The sequence below is a fragment of the Petromyzon marinus genome, chromosome 6 (genome assembly GCF_048934315.1).
Source record: "Petromyzon marinus isolate PM22_M1 ecotype Great Lakes invasive population chromosome 6, UKy_Petmar_22M1.pri1.0, whole genome shotgun sequence".
Classification (NCBI taxonomy): Eukaryota; Metazoa; Chordata; class Hyperoartia; order Petromyzontiformes; family Petromyzontidae; genus Petromyzon; species Petromyzon marinus.
Window position 1 is genome coordinate 2288183 of NC_133672.1, and position 16915 is coordinate 2305097.

The window sequence follows — 16915 nt, forward strand, 5'->3', positions numbered from 1 at the left end:
ATATATTTATCATTAAGGGATTTCTCGCTGGCACACCCAAGGTATATAAAAAAAGCCGTACAAATCAAACGTGGATGGAAAATGTGATGAGATTTGATGGGATGCGACAGGACGCGGTTAGGAGATGAAAGGGAGGCGCCCGAGCCCTGCAGGGTTTGCGTCTGGCTGCTTGCAGAAGCTGCTCGCGCGAGAAGAGGGAGAGAGAGAGAGAGAAAAAAACATTGGGATGGATTTTTTTGCTTCTGTCCTCGGCAATCCATGCCGGGGGGGTCGCCGCATCGCGCAGGCGGAGCCGGTCAGGGTCGGGTGCACGCGCTGCGTTATCGCGCGCGCACGTGCGCAGATGCGCGCACAACAACAACACGGCAGACAAACACGCGATGATGATGCTGGGGCTGCGACGGCCCAAGGTACTTGGCATGCGCTCCGTGCGGCAATATCGCGATCGGCTACTTCAAAAGGCAACCTCCGCCCGTACACGCGTGCGCATTTATACCGCATGCACGGCTATACTCGTACATACGACGGTGCACCAGTGCTGGTCGATATCATGCAATTGGTCCGAAGAATGCAAAATTGAGGGATGAAGAAAAGAGCAGTGGATAAAGAATGGATGGTGGTGATTTCACTGGCGATGGCTTCTCGGAAACTACCAAATACACCGCCACGCAGTCGTAATTTAAACGTGAGCTGCGTTTCAACCAACGGGGTGTGTGAGCCGCTGTAATTTAGTAGACAGATTAGCGCGGTAATTGCGAATTAGCAAGAGTCCTGAGAGAGGCAGTGCGTAAATGTGAGCGGGGGGGGGGGGCGGGGGGGGGCTTGGCTGCTTGTCAACACAAGACGAGGCCGCGTACGAATGAACGCGGCTGTACGGGGATTTTTTTTGGTGGGGGTACACTTTGAAAATGTGCAGTCCATTGGGTTTATATTACAGGGTGCTTCAAAACAATGTTAACACTTACATGGGACTATCGTTTTTAATGGGAAAAAGGACGAATAATACACTGTGACATGATAACAAATGTATGTTAATAGCTTCAAAAAGTCTCTCCACTTGTTCGCCATCGTTGTCAACACATGCCTGGAATCTTATCCAGGTGGTCTCCAGAACCCAGAGGCACATTTATTGTGGTATTGTTGCAAATTCTCGAGAGTGTTAACATTTTTTATGCAACCTGTATATCTTTTTAAAAATCCATCTTCCAATTATATAAGCTTCTAATTCAGGTGTGAGTCGGGCGTGGTTGTATTCGAACGCACGCATTATTGTATTTCTATGGTGGCGAGATGGCGAGATGTTAATCACCTCGCTTGGTATACAGGAGGTTGCAGCATGTTCAATCACGACCCTGACGCCTGTTGTATATTTGGAGTTTGCGTGGCTCTCTTCCCGTGGTCACGTGGATTTTTCTCCAGCCTCCCCCCCCCCCGGTCCCCCCCCCCCCCACATTTACAAACATGCGTTTAGAGTATTCAGCTGCTATACATTTCCACATTATAAGCCACTTCGTTGAGTTATCCTTTGTGGTCAGGTCGCTTCTGAAAAAGAGCTATATAGCTCAGTGAGCCTTACCTGGTTAAATAAAAAAGAGTGTAGTTTTTTTAATTTCATGAGTGCACTTTGTGAATGTGCGTTTTAATGCTACATAAAAAAACAATAATCAATATGGCCTTCAGCTAACCTGGTGGAGGCTCATTGAAACTGCAAGTCTCTTTTAAAAGTTACATACACCGGATTTATAATTAGCTTTTTTCTCTCTGAAATGGATGTTATCATTTCTGCAATCCGAAAACCTAAGATAGCAAATATTGTCTCCATTTACATTTGTCTTTATTTCTCCAAGCAATATTTTGAGAACAGCATATTGACCATGAAGAAAAGTAAAGTGGACTTGGGCAGGACACATCGTGAGTAAAGATGATGGCCGGATGGGCGAGACGAGAAAAAGAGTGGCAGCCAAAGTAGGGAAAATGCCCGAGAGGACGTCCAGAGTGGAGATGGAGCGATCAAATTGGCTCCTGTGGAGGTACTGAGTGGATTTTTGCCATTATAAGACCGTGAGAGATCTTGGGAAGGGTTTGATCCAGCAGTGGATTGATCATGGCTGATGATGAGTGAGATATGAAGAAATAAAAAATATACATAAATGTGTGAAAATGTCTCTTGGTAAGAACTGGAAACCCAGAGTTTGAGGAGGAAAAAACTAAAACAGATAACTGGAGGGTCAAAAAGATTAATACCATTTAAAATATATATATACAAAGAAAAATATTACATTATACATGATGTGGAAAATGAAGGACTTACATGTAAAGAAAAGCACGTAAAAAGAATCCGTTCCTTTGTACTGTATAATAGTCTGCCTCTGTGAAACCGAAGACAATATCGATCAATAACAGGCGCGTCAGTGCGGACTATGGTGTGTACAGAGAGGCATATGTGTGCACTAGCCATGTACAACAGGCTGCCTGTGGATAATGTAAATAACCACATTTCTTACAGAGGGGGGTCCTTGACTTTAACATCTAGCAGCTCACCGGCATTTATTCATGCGTACCTGAATCTGCTGATGAGACACTGGGTGTCGAAACCGGTCCACGGGTTCGCTTGTATCGAATCAAAGCTGCTGAAATTATGCACCCCAGAAAAAAAGGCCGTGTTGCTGACGGAATGTGTAAAACAGACTTGTATTTTTGATGTAGACGAAGGGATATATGAACGAGACATTTTTATCCGCGTGTACTTTGTACGTAAGACCGATTTGTTTTTGTGTGGCACGTTAGAGGTTTTTTTTGGGTTAGATCGCGTAAATCTACAAATACGACGTTTCGCCAGTAATTACAACTAGCTTTATCAGGCGACAGGCGAAGAGCCTGATGAAGCGAGTTGTAATTACGCATTGATAAATGCCGGTGAGCTGCCAGATGTAATTACTGACGAAACGCCGTACTGTTTTTAAATGTTGTGGCTTGGCTCTCCAACACACAACCGGTTAGTGCTGTACTAGTGACGAATTGGCCACGTTCTGTTTACGTGACAACCCTTACTAGTTGGCTGTGTCGGGTGGTGGCGGGTTTAACGACACAACATTTATATATTTACACGATCTAACCCCCCCAAATAACCTCTTATGGATGACATTGGTCGCGAAAGCCTGCTACGTGTTAGGGGCCGTCCATAAATGACGTCACGCACCTGGGGACGATGTGTGACAAGGGGAGGGGGAGTTGATAAATGTGACGTCACGTAAAAATGCGCAACTTTAAATAAATATAGACAACACGTTCTACTTAATTAAATATACTTTTTAATAAATGTTTTCTCCTACAACATCAGAGTGCAGCGCCACATTAAATACGCGCTACAATGACAATAGTTTAAATCAATTTGAAGCATGTTTTATTTTCTTTTGGGGGGGGGGGCAGAGCTTTGTGACGTCACATTTGAGGGGGAGGTCTGACTTTTTGTGACGCCGTGTGACGAAGGGGGGGGGTCAAAAATTGTCCAAAATCGCGTGACGTCATTTATGGACGGCCCCTTAAACTGTCACGTTCGGTGCGATATAATAACGAAGCTGTGTGTGCTTTGTAAATTCTAAAGCAGTCTCCCCGTATCGTGTGGGGCTTTGTCGTGGCCGTGTGAGCTGAGTTTTGACTTCAGTGCCTGGGTGTGGCAGATTCGTTTGCTTTAATCCGTATAACGTTCAATTTTCTAAAATATATATGGTTTCATTGACAACATACGCTTTCGAAAATCGAACATTTAAAACGTCACCAATGACATACCACCATACGGTTTACCCCGTATTCTTGTACAGGGAAATTGGGTTTTCAGGTCCATACGGCGTACGGCCGTTTCAAAAACATGTTTTTGCTGTCTATTTGTGTTTCTCCCTTGTGATGGGCCTTTGTAGGATGAACATTGTAATAATAAGTTAGGACATTTCGATTGAAAGCTTCCGTGACTGCAAGGATTCATCTTCTTTGGTTCTTTCGGTAAAGTCACGTAGAATGAGAATAAAATAATAAATTGATAAAATAAAATAACACAATAATATTCTCACGACGTTTCGGCCACAACACAAGCGGCCTTCATCAGGTGAAGGGACGAGACTGTCTGGAGGACAGCGCTGGAGTGAAAAAGCCACGCTCAGATCACGACCTTTAAGCTGTGTGAGAAGAAACAAAGCGCCTTGACAAAGGAATTAGCATAGAATTTAGCATTGAAATGGCTAAGTGATTAGCTTGTGACTGGTCACAGAAATGGCTTTGTTAAAGTTAAAGCATACACATCCGCAGAGGCACCCCTTGACAAAGGAATTAGCATAGAATTTAGCATTGAAATAGCTAAGTTAAAGCATACACATCCGCAGAGGCACCCCTTGACAAAGGAATTAGCATAGAATTTAGCATTGAAATAGCTGAGTGATTAGCTTGTAACTGGTCACATAAATAGCTATGTTAAAGTCAGAGCATATACATTCACAGAGGCACCTAGTACAAATCAAACAGGAGAATTTAGCATTGAAATAACTAGGCGAATTTAGCATTGAAATAATTGAGTGATTAGCTTGTGACTGGTCACAGAAATGGCTATGTTGAAGTCAAGGCCTACACATCTGAGCTATTCACAGTAACTGGGTATACACTACAATATATAATGAATACTATATAGTGAACAAATAAAAAACTAAAATATAAATTACCTCAATGTTATCAATAAACTCTATATATTCTCCAATCAGCTAAGCTACCACCAATAAGTCGTTATATGAACGGGGCCCGTAGCTATCCGTGTTGCTAAAGTTGAGGGTAAGAATCCACCCATTTTTTTCGCCATATAGCATTGTGATATATAACGACTTATTGTTGGTAGCTTAGCTGATTGGAGAATATATAGAGTTTATTGATAACATTGAGGTAATTTATATATTTTTTATTGGTTCACTATATAGTACTCATTATATAATGTAGTGTATACCCAGTTACTGTGAATAGCTCAGATGTGTAGGCCTTGACTTCAACATAGCCATTTCTGTGACCAGTCACAAGCTAATCACTCAGTTATTTCAATGCTAAATTCGCCTAGTTATTTCAATCCTAAATTCTCCTGTTTGATTTGTACTAGGTGCCTCTGTGAATGTATATGCTCTGACTTTAACATAGCTATTTCTGTGACCAGTTACAAGCTAATCACTCAGCTATTTCAATGCTAAATTCTATGCTAATTCCTTTGTCAAGGGGTGCCTCTGCGGATGTGTATGCTTTAACTTTAACATAGCCTTTTCTGTGACCAGTCACAAGCTAATCACTCAGCCATTTCAATGCTAAATTCTATGCTAATTCCTTTGTCAAGGCGCTCTGTTTCTTCTCACACAGCTTAAAGGTCGCGATCTGAGCGTGGCTTTTTCACTCCAGCGCTGTCCTCCAGACAGTCTCGTCCCTTCACCTGATGAAGGCCGCTTGTGTTGTGGCCGAAACGTCGTGAGAAAATTATTGTGTTATTTTATTTTATCAATTTATTATTTTATTCTCATTCTACGTGACTTTACCGAAAACCAAAGAAGAAGTTAGGACATTGATAAGGGGGGTCTACAGGGTTGCGATGATTCCATAACCGTGACTCTCAGGCGCTGGTGATGTGCACAGATCACGTCATTCTCGGCGTGTTTCACGTACCCTGTTTAGGGCACCCATACACAACTAAACTACAGAGCTGGCTGATATTAATTGAGGCTCCGATACTAAATATACATTGTTAATCAGACGAGAGAATTGTAGTGAATGCAGCTTGTATGCACTAAGGATTGTAATACCATAGCCTGTAGGCATTGGGGATTGTAGTTACATTGTCCGTATGCACTAGGGATTCCAGTGCCGTAGCGTGTATGAACTGGGGATTATAGTGCTTAAGCCTATGTGCACTAGATATTCCAGTACTGTATTCTATGCGAACTAGGGATTGTAGTACCAGTCTGTATGGACTAGGGATTACAATGCCATAGCCTGTGTGCACTTGGGATTATAGTTCCATAGCCTATATGCGCTAGAGTTTGTAGTGCTTATATCCTGTGTGCACTGGGGATTGTAGAGCTCTTGCCCGAGCGGTCGGGGGGGATTGGAGGAGTTTGGTGCACCACCGGGAAGGCAGCGATGCCGCTGTTCGAGGGCTTGGGCATCGGTGGCGAGAAGACAGCGGTGGTGTTCGACTTCGGCGCCGCCTTCACCAAGTGAGTCGGGCCAGGGGAGGCCACGGGGCTCGCCCAGGGCGCCTCATCGCCACTCGTGTTGTCTCTTCTGGTCTATGGTGGCTTTGGGCCTCTTGAGTCTGGAATAATGCGCCCCCATTCCGCCAGGTCTAGGGGGCCAAGCGGGGTTTGGGTCTGGACGACGCTTGGCTGGGTGACCCACCATGCATAAAGGGTTGTTATAGGCTGGGTGGTGGGCAGCAGAGGGCAGTGCCGGCCGCCGCCAACCCGCACTGACCAACGTGGTGAAGTATGGTCACATAACCCCCACGATCGGCACGGTGTGGTGGGGCCCTCATCCAGCAGTGGAATTGACAAAAGGGGGATTTATGGACTTCCCGCGTTCACGCTACTGACCTGGGCCTTCGTGATGGTCTCTTACATTCGCTCAACCTCGGTATTGTGGTGGTACAGTACGGTGGTGGCCCAGATGTCTTGTGACCCCCATTTAATTCTCTAAAACGTAATGTTTTTTTGCAAACCAACATCTGTAGAAAATGAGTCACGCCATGCACAATACTGTCATGGGTGTGGGCGGTTAAAGAGTAATGGGTTTTGTGACTGTCGGATATGCCGTGTTACTGTACGCACATTGACTGCGTTACAGAGATCTACCATGTTAATGTAATATCAATGTAACGTTACGGACACTGCACTTAGAATTATTTTACTGGTAGGAACCTCCTGGTTACACCACCAGCCCACAGGGGATTATTGTGTCCGTCCGTCGTGCATCCAAAACTGGGAGGGGTGGGGCTGGGTGGAGAGGGGAGGGTGGGGAGGGGCTGGGTGGGGAGGGTGGGGCTGGGTGGGGAGGGTGGGGCTGGGTGGGGAGGGTGGGGGAGGGGCTGGGTGGGGAGGGTGGGGAGGGGCTGGGTGGGGAGGGTGGGGAGGGGCTGGGTGAGGAGGGTGGGGGAGGGGCTGGGTGGGGAGGGTGGGGAGGGGCTGGGTGGGGAGGGGCTGGGTGGGTAGGGGCTGGTCACCCCGTGGTGCCCTTATAAAACTCAACGTTTAACCTACTCACGCCGGCTTGTGCCCGCCCTCACAGTCGGGCATATTGTGCGGAATACACCACGTGGTGCCGCCGTTGACCCTGGCCATTGACCGAGCAACTCAACGTTCCTACCTGCTCCCTCCACAGGAATGTGTTAATGGTGATGCCGGTATTGTTGAACACACCTGTCTTGTATTGTCAACATGGGCAGTGCTCCAATGATGATCTTTAAAATGCGTGATGACAGTGTTAACATTCTTGTCACATGTGACAAGGCTACACTGCACTGATGATCACTACTAAGGGTGAAACTGGTATACAGCTACCACGTAGGATTGAACATGGCTATAATATACTGATGCTATCCAATAAAGTTGAAGTACTTGGTATTGTATAATGCGGATGTGCTGCAGTGCTGATTCCTGGTCGGAGCGAACCAGTGCGCACACTTGTGTAATGATCATGTTTAAACTGTGATGGTGATCTCTAATCAAGGTTAAACCAGCACACAAACGTTAGGTTTGAATTGTACAATGTGATACTTGTCTGCTCTTGTATAAAATAGACGTGTGTAAAGATGTAACGCTTTAAATCATACACTATTTATTTGTACTTCGCTGGCAGTGTATTAACGAAGGCGATGTGTGCTACGTGTATTTCCAGATGTGGATTTGCAGGGGAGCCCGGGCCACGGTGCATCCTGCCCAGTGAGGTGAAGGGTCCGGGGACGTCCACGGTATGCCTATCCCCTCCAACGCAATGGATCTTACGATTGTCCAGCCTTTAAATACAGATATCGTCTTGTAAACATGTGTGGGTCATATGCATAAAATATTTTTTAGGATAGCTGATGTCATTATAAGCAGTAGAAATTAAGGAACATGCAACAAGCCATTGGAGTCGGTTGCATTAAGTAAAATTTTCCATGCATTTCCTGCATAAATCAATGAAGATGTAAATTTTGCGGAAGATGCTTTTTCTAATAACATTCTTGATGCTTGTTTATAATAACCAACACCCCTCTGTGTGGTGTGTGCTCACAGCCGGTGAAAGTGGTGCAATATCATGTCAACACGGATGAGCTCTACCAGAACCTGAAGGACTTCATACACATGCTTTACTTCAGGTGCTTCCCAGACCGGTCTCACGGACTTACTCCAGTAGAGCATTATTAGAAACTGAAAGTTAATGGTTACAAAACAGGTGAGCGACACGATGGCACTCATTCACGCACATGTATACTTGTTGTCCAGGCACCTGCTCGTAAACCCACGGGACCGGCGCGTCGTGGTCGTGGAGTCCATGCTGTGTCCGACCTACTTCCGTGAAGCCGTCGCTCGGGTCTTCTTCAAGCACTTCGAGGCATGGCCTCCACTTGGCACCAACAGTTCTGTGCACAGCCTTTCTTGCCTACACAGTGCAGTGTAAAATCATGGTCCGCATTTTTTCCAAAAGTTATAAATTGCTCTCCGATTACTTCATTGAGATAAACCACACAGTAACATTGCAACCTTTCTGGCAGACTAATGGTCATTTGTAGGCAGGTGCTGTACATATCTTGTACCACACGGGACAGCTGCCACTGGAGGTCCCCTTGGCTAGACTGCAGCATGGCATTGAAATGGTTTATATTAATTAAGCAGCCTCTAAATGAAATCCTTATCCTAAAATCCTTGCGTATCCTCCTGGATGCCTGTTTGCCAGCGATAACATTTGAGTTGTTGCTTCAGTTTGAAGATGGCTCTTGGGTTTGATGCATTGCTGGGTATCTAATGGGCATTGTTAGTATGCAAACACATATTTCGTGTGATGCTTATAAGCAAATATCATGAACTATGGCAGCTTCTCAAACAAAGTAAAACAAGCCGACTGCCAGATGCCAAATCTCAGTACTAACCAGCGCAGCCTGCACATAAAAATAAAACATAACTATAAGGTAAGCCGCCTATTATTCATACAGAGCTCATTGATGTTCTTAATATTAAAAATAATTATTTAAAGACCTTACTTGCCAGGGTTTATTTTGCATTGTAGACGTGGTGACTTGTATCTGGTAGAAACGTCACTCGTTCCGAGTGATGTTTTACCCTGCTGGCTGCATGGTGTTCGTTGAGTGGTTTCACTCAATATTTGTTTGATATTTTGCAGGTCCCCTCGGTTCTGTTTGCGCCAAGTCACCTCATGGCTGTTCTGACCCTGGGCATCAACACAGCACTTGTTATGGACTGTGGATACAATGAAACTTTGGTCCTACCTGTATCCTTGAATTAATTTCAGGTTAATTCAAAACACGATTAAAAGCAACATTGTCAATGAAAGGAGGATTCTCGATTTGAAGCTTTCGTGACTGCAAGGATCCATACTCTTTGGTTCTATTCGGTAAAGTCACGTAGGTAAAAAATAAAACAACAAAAATCACGACGTTTCGGCCACAACGCTGTCCTCTCGACAGTACGGTCCCTTCACCTGATGAAGGCCACTTGTGTTGTGGCCAAAACGTCGTGATTTTTGTTTTATTTTTTACCTACGTGACTTCACCGAATAGAACCAAAGAGAATGAAAGGAGAATCTCAATCTTAAAGCTTTCGTGACTGCAGGAATTCATATTCTTTTTTTCTCCACCTGATGACGGTGCTTCCATCATTGCGATCGAAACGTCGTAGTTTTTTTTAACCTATCTACGTGACTTTACCTAAAGGCCCAAAGAATATGAGGATCTCAATGTTTGGTTGACTGACCTTCAGGAAATGCTGAGGATTACAGAGACTAGTTGAAATAATCATGGTAGTTTAGGTTGGGTAGTGGGTGTTGTGAAATTAATTATGCATCCCATATAATTAATATTCGATGTGTTTGGCTAAAGGGTGATTTATTTTCTCATTGTGTGGATATACCATTTTGCAAGTCAGAGAGTTGGCCAAATGTAACTTATTTAACCTTTTGTTATGATTAGGACTGTGAATAAGAACAGTCCCTTTGACATAAAAGGTTTTTTTTAAGAATGGCTGCACAAAAGTGCATGCTTTATTCCTGAAAATGGGGATATTTGTAATATCAACTGCTGCTTTAAAAAGAGCCAAATCTTTAGGTACGCATAGATCATAAGCATACTGACACGCATGCAAAGACTATGAATTCAGACTGAACCTGTATGTGTATGGAAATGACTAAACATAGGTCGTTAGCCGACCTTAAAGTCGTGCATTCCGGGCAAAACATATTTTTCATTCGGAGCCTCAAGGAGTCTTTCCTCTGCCTGTTTGCGAGAGGATGAATCTGAAAAGTGTGAAAACAGACCACGTATAGCCATATCAGAAAGGTTATTCTTAAAAAAAAGATGTATACTGTGTTAAATGACCCATCTCCTCCTCGTTCATGTGCTCAGTTGTGAGAAACTTTCAGTATTTCTAACTTTAAGAATGTTTGAGCCATGTGGCTGTTTACCACGTGAAAATGCTTGATGCGTAATTGTTCTGGAATTTTTTGAAATTACTTTGACTTAAGTTTTCCTGAGTGATGTCAGGTCTGTGAAGGCATCCCGGTAGTCAGCGCCTGGGAGGCAATGCCGCTGGGAGGAAAAGCATTACACAGGTCAGCTCTGACTTGGACGTCTCTGTCACATGGGCACAGAGGTTTTGCGAGGGTTTCCCTTGGATAGACACACTCATCAGGAATGTTCTTAAAGAAACAATACAATTTACAGCTGTTTGTCAATCCACTGCTGGAAAAATTCCATCCCTTTCCAAGTTAGTCATTGGGTTGATTGACCATACTTCACCATACTGGTCAGTGTGGGTTGGAGAAGGGAGAGAGCCCCAGGACCTGAGGTGCCACCACTGATGTCAGCCGTGGCCGGTCATCAAACCCTAGTGGCTGGATTCATAGTGTAGAGCGCTAACCACTGTGCCACAACTCCAAACCGCTTGAAGAAATGTTAAATCCAAAGAACATTTTGTTATTTTTATCAAAATGTCTTCAATTGATGGCATGGCAGTTTACATTTTCGGTTAAGTAAAACAATTGATTCAGCATTGAAACCTAAACCCGAAAAAAGTAGCTATCATGGTGCTGAAATGTCCTGGAGCACAATGACTCCCAATGGCCTAATTTGACCGGCTCTCACCATGCACCAAGCATCTTGACTTATCCATCGTGTGGGTTTGTTGTGACACATTTGTTTGCAAGTCTTGTACCATATCTTGTATTAGAAGATACAGAAGTTATGCTGCAGCGACATCACTAGAGGGCAGTATGGTTGTACTTCTGAAAGTCACATTTGAATTTCATGAAAAAATATATGTTGCTCTAAACGCATGTTAGAAACCAGTCACACACCCTAAGTATGTGGTAGAAAATAAGTGTTGAGCTGTGTTACAACACACCAGTGCTTTGGAAAGCAATACATATGGCACGTTTGATTCATTTGACATTTTTATTAATTTGCTTTTGTCGGGTGGAGGATTTATGGTATTTTATACATGACCTAACCCAAAAAAAATTCGGAATCTCCCATACCTTGTTAATCTGCGATCTCTACAGGAGGGGATCTAAGGTAAGGCTCCAAAACCTTTATAAACATTTCCTCCTTCCCTCTTAGTTTATCCCTAACATGGGCTAAGGTGGCCCATGACCATCATTTGGGGGTTGTTCAAAGTATCACATATTTTGGATTGTGTCTTGCTTCGAATGATGGAATTGGTAGATAAAAAAATATGAATTCATTCATTGTGCCGGTTGGTCATTGCAGAGAGCTGAGGTCCATGCTGCAGGAAGGAAGCCCAGCGGAAGCCACCAGCGAGCCCAGTCAGAGCCCCTCTCTGCTACCCGAGGATGTTTTGGAGGATATCAAAGGTAGTGCATTACAAAGCGCCAACACAAGTGCATGAATTAATATTACAACTGCACACCCACCCCCCACTCCCGGGCAACGGCATATCGTGCGCATGAACCTGCTGCCCTCGGCCTGTCTCGTGCAATGCCTCTGCATGAAAGCCGTCAAAATGGCTTGTGGCATGATAACATTTTTTAAAGTCACGATTTATTGTTCATATTATGTTAATTAGGCCATTTAGCTACATTATAATCTGAACATCTGCTCTTGTTTAGTTGCATGGCATGTTTTGCATGCTGATTGCAGGAATGTCCTTGGCTTAGATGTGGTGTGTAAGTGGTGATTAGCGCAGTTGTCTGCTTTGGTGAATTCAAGGGTATTGTTAATTATAGTATGATATTAAAACTGGACATATATATTTACGCATGAGATTTAAGAGTAACGTTTTTTAGATGATTGTATTTCGTTTTTTGTGTGAGATCTATTCCCCAGAGCTGTGATCTCACAGCACAGTAAAGCAGCAGGCATCCAAATGTAAGATTGTGAGTTCATGTCCTTGCCAGAATTAATTTCTCTGGAGTCAAAACAGTGACCACCAAACTTTTGAGGGGTGCTGCTTGATGGGTAGACAGTGCTTGTGGCAAGGATACACTCACTGATCCTTGCCATAGGAATTGGAATATCCTCCATAGGCACATGAGGATATGGGCTTTGTTTGAAAGAATGTGTGCACAATGTTTTGGAGATTTTTAAATGTCGTGCTTCAGGATTTTATTGGCTGTGTCATTCATTCTGGGTTTGTGATTTACCTGTCGCAGTTCGCACGTGCTTTGTGTCGGACCTGCTGCGTGGCCAGAATCTGCAGGCCGCCCGCTTCCCAACGGAGGCGTCCGCCAAGGTCCGTTCAAAGCTCACGTAGGATTTATTGTATTCACTAAATATATAATATGACTGAAAAAGGGATCTGAATTTAAATGAAAAAAATTCTACAGAAGTAGAATTTAATGCTTTCCTTGGAAGTACAGTATTAGTGATGTTGTTACCTTCGGAGCCGCACAACGAGATGATGTCACGCAGAATGAAGTCATTGGGAAGTGTGGCCAAACAGCCGTATCCATTGTCGTTGGTTTTTATTGGCAAGTTTTGGACAACTCTTTAATACAATTAGCTAATTTCCTATAGGGTGTGTCTCTAATAGTAACACAACTTTTTACTAAAATGTTATTTAAATTGGATCATCTTTAGCAGTTTTATTGCTATTTAGAGTTATTGTGACCCTCTGCTACAACAACAACGATAAACAGCCGCCATTTGCCACTAAGTGGCGATGACGTCACTATGGCACTTATGCCCGGCAAGGTGCACTCCGAGGGTGTCCCAGGGGTAATCCCTCCACCTGGCACTATTACCAAATACTACAGTAGAAACACCCTCTGCTCCAGACATACACACACATAAGGCAGGCAGACAAATAGACAGAGCCCCAATGCATTAGCGATTTCAACCTTCATTGAAAACTTGATTTTTTTAAGAGTGTTAAAAAGTGAAAGCATGGCAATGCATTCGTTTTTCTTGCCCATATTACGATCGTGTGTGTTGGTGTGTGCCATGACAGCGGCCGACTCCCCCGCCAGATGTCTCATACCCTTTGGACGGTGAGAACATTCTGATTGTCAAGGGAGAGATCAGGTACGTTCTTCATGCAGCTCATATCCCTGGCAATTTTCAGGGGCACTCCTGTAGTACACCAGGTTGCACAGTAGCTTGAAGCCTTGAGTAATAATTAATGATGACAAGCTATTCAAGTATTGAGAAAAGTCTGATTATTTACTTTTATTTTATCGGGTGAGAACAAATTATGACTGCAAGACTCTTTTGCAACAAGTGACACCAAAAACCAGTCACGCTCTTGCAAGGAGAATGCCTAAAATCTCAAAACTAAAAACCATAATTGATGTAAAATGCACACATAATAAATTTTTGTTAAATATTTTGTAAGCGTTTTAAAAAGGTTTTTTGCATTATCTTGCACATTGGAATTTTCATTTTTACTGCTCAAATTTATTACAACAAATTCAGAAAAGTCAGTGAATTTGAGGTGTTTCCTTTGCTTTGCAGGGACTCTCTGTGCGAGATTCTTTTTGTGCAGGACAATGAGGAGAAATCCGTGGCCACCCTCATGCTGGACTGCTTGGTTAAGGTGAGGCCTGCTCATCAAATTGAGTCCTGTCTATATTCTTGGGTCTTTCAGTAAAGTCACGTAGATAGGTTCAAAGAAAATAATCAAAAATAACAGAAAACTATGACGTTTCGATCGTAAGGCAATATTTCTATGGTAAAATATCTGTGGGAAGAGTTGGCTTTACCACAGCCAAACATGTCTCGTCTGTGCCTTCTTTTCCTTTCGTTTTTGCTAACCACTGAGGTGCAGTAACTGTTATTTTCAACACGCATATCTGGCTGGGAATCTAACAGTGGTAGGGGATGTGATTGTTGAGAAAGGCAATATTTTACATGTCAGTAAAAGTTCACCTATGTCAAATTTTTGACATTCTCACGATTCCATTGCAAATCGCTAAGGTGATGTTTTAACCATTTGTCAGATTGTGAATATCGGTTAAATATTTTGATACCTTCATCACCATCAACCGTTAGCAATACAGTGCTGCATGAAGGAGCTTTTGGTGTAGGCGTTGGCCCATCATCAGTCTAGCTTGCACCTGTTTAATGAGATTTGACGGTGCTTCCATCAATGCCCAACAGTGCCCCATGGACCTGCGCACGACCCTGGCAAAGAACCTGGTGGTGATGGGGGGCACGGCGCAACTGCCGGGCTTCACCCACCGCCTGCTAGCCGAAATAAAGCAGCTGCTACAGCAGCCCAAGTACCAGGCGGTGCTGTCCGTGACCAGCGTCTGCGTGCACACGCCTCCCGCCAAGCCCAACTATGTGGCCTGGCTTGGAGGTGCTGCCCTCTCTCCCCCTACATACATACTGCAATGCATACACGGTCACCCCCTTAAATAAAGTTACTGAAGCATCTTGTGGTGGATGAGATGTTTAATTTTTCTCTTGAGTTCTCCACTCAAGAGCAGGTTTGGGTGTCATTTCTTCCATTCAACCAGATCAAGATATTGAATCGAATACAACACTGGTTTAATTAAATCCATCTTTGGCAACTTACATTGTTTTTGTATAAGAAATTTCATAGCTCGGATTACAAATGTTGACATTTACATTGTTGCATTTAATGCGAACAGTTATTGCAGTAGAATGTTACAGACCTGATATCTGCTGAAGGTAAAAAAAAACCTTTTCACCAGATTTGGGCAAAACCAAGAATTACTTTACCTAAACAAAATCAACGTTTATTTCCCAGAATTAGATACGAATGTCTCATTAATCGTAATTAACTAAATCAAACGGTCGAGATTATTGTCATGAAAAGCGGAGACTGCTTTTGCACACGGATCAAGTCACTGACTCGTGCAATTCTTCTATCGACAGGAGCCATATTCGGGGCCCTGCAGGAGGTGCTGGGCAGCCGGTCAGTGTCGCGTGAGCTGTACGGGCAGACGGGGAAAATCCCCGACTGGTGCAGCCTCGGCAACCCTCCCCCGGACTCGCTGCTCGAGCCCAAAACCCCCGTGCCCATGCTTAAGAGGGCCTTCTCCACTGACAAGTAGCTCCTAAATGGGGCAGACATGACAGCAAATTATTTATGTTGCACAGATGTTTTGTTTTATATTAACATTTCTCACTCGACCTTCAAAGTGCTTGGCCTGAAACGAGTTTTTAATTAGCTGCACATTGTTTAATTTAACAAGTGGTGCAGTGGTTAGCAGACAGCGCTATTAACCTGGCGACCAAAGTGTAATTGACGTCTACAGGTGACATCAGCGGCAAGTGATATCTGATGTTCCTGAGCACCTTCACGAACTCACACTGACCAAAATGGTGAAGTATGGTCAAATAAACCCATAAGCATTGTGGCATGGGAAAGCCTTCATCCAGCAGTGGATTGACAACAAAGGGGCTGTACTGTACATTCAACTAATGTGTTACTCGGTTTACTCCATTTACTACATTGCTACTTTCGTTTTCATGAAGGCTCGTAATTGAAAGGTTGTGCGTTTGATGTGTCTGACCAATCTTTCTTTAACAAATGCATTGATACTATATGTGCGGTTGTGAGCAAGGCTTGCTAGAATTAGCTGTGGTAAATGCTTTGATAAGTCCGTTCAATAAAGGAAATACATGCCAGGCTGTGATGTCCATGTATGTTTTATATATTGAAGACAACAGATCACGCTTAATACTTTCAGCGATTCCACATGTACAGTTTATGGCTGTATTACAGTGAGGGAAAAAAAGTATTTGATCCCCTGCTGATTTTGTACGTTTTCCCACTGACAAAGAAATGATCAGTCTTTAATTTTAATAGGTTTATTTGAACAGTGAGAGACAGAATAACAACAACAAAATCCAGAAAAACACGTCAAAAATGTTATAAATTGATTTGCATTTTAATGAGGGAAATAAGTATTTGACCCCTCTGCAAAACATGACTTAGTATTTGGTGTCAAAACCCTTGTTGGCAATCACAGAGGTCAGACGTTTCTTGTAGTTGGCCACCAGGTTTGCACACATCTCAGGAGGGATTTTGTCCCACTCCTCTTTGCAGATCTTCTCCAAGTCATTAAGGTTTCGAGGCTAACGTTTGGCAACTCGTTCCTTCAGCTCCCTCCACAGATTTTCTATAGGATTAAGGTCTGGAGACTGTCTAGGCCACTCCAGGACCTTAATGTGCTTCTTCTTGAGCCACTCCTTTGTTGCCTT

At 43.6% G+C, this 16915-nt stretch overlaps 1 protein-coding gene across 2 annotated transcripts; it reads left to right on the forward strand.

Moving 5' to 3' along the window:
- The first annotated feature begins 124 nt into the window (after positions 1–124).
- ACTR10 (actin related protein 10) lies at positions 125–16342 on the forward strand. 2 transcript variants are annotated; one of them, XM_076063740.1, is made up of 13 exons: positions 125–410; positions 6095–6233; positions 7909–7981; positions 8289–8371; positions 8499–8607; positions 9394–9501; positions 10769–10836; positions 11993–12096; positions 12895–12974; positions 13692–13765; positions 14195–14276; positions 14840–15041; positions 15584–16342. In XM_076063740.1, the coding sequence occupies exons 1-13, from the start codon at positions 125–127 to the stop codon at positions 15760–15762; spliced, it is 1587 nt and encodes a 528-aa protein (XP_075919855.1). In that variant the 3' UTR covers positions 15763–16342. The 2 variants fall into 2 exon arrangements, with proteins under 2 accessions (XP_075919855.1, XP_032804290.1); XM_032948399.2 differs by lacking the exon at positions 125–410 and having other exon boundaries at positions 6065–6233.
- Positions 16343–16915: the final 573 nt, after the last annotated feature.

What these genes read in the sequence shown, in the direction of transcription:
- ACTR10 (XM_076063740.1), top strand. Translation starts at nt 125, where the DNA reads ATGAAAGGGAGGCGCCCGAGCCCTGCAGGGTTTGCGTCTGGCTGCTTG. An exon ending in AGGGTCCGGGGACGTCCACG is followed by an intron (nt 7,982 to 8,288) that starts GTATGCCTATCC and finishes GTGTGCTCACAG; the next exon opens with CCGGTGAAAGTGGTGCAATA. An exon ending in CAACGGAGGCGTCCGCCAAG is followed by an intron (nt 12,975 to 13,691) that starts GTCCGTTCAAAG and finishes GTGCCATGACAG; the next exon opens with CGGCCGACTCCCCCGCCAGA.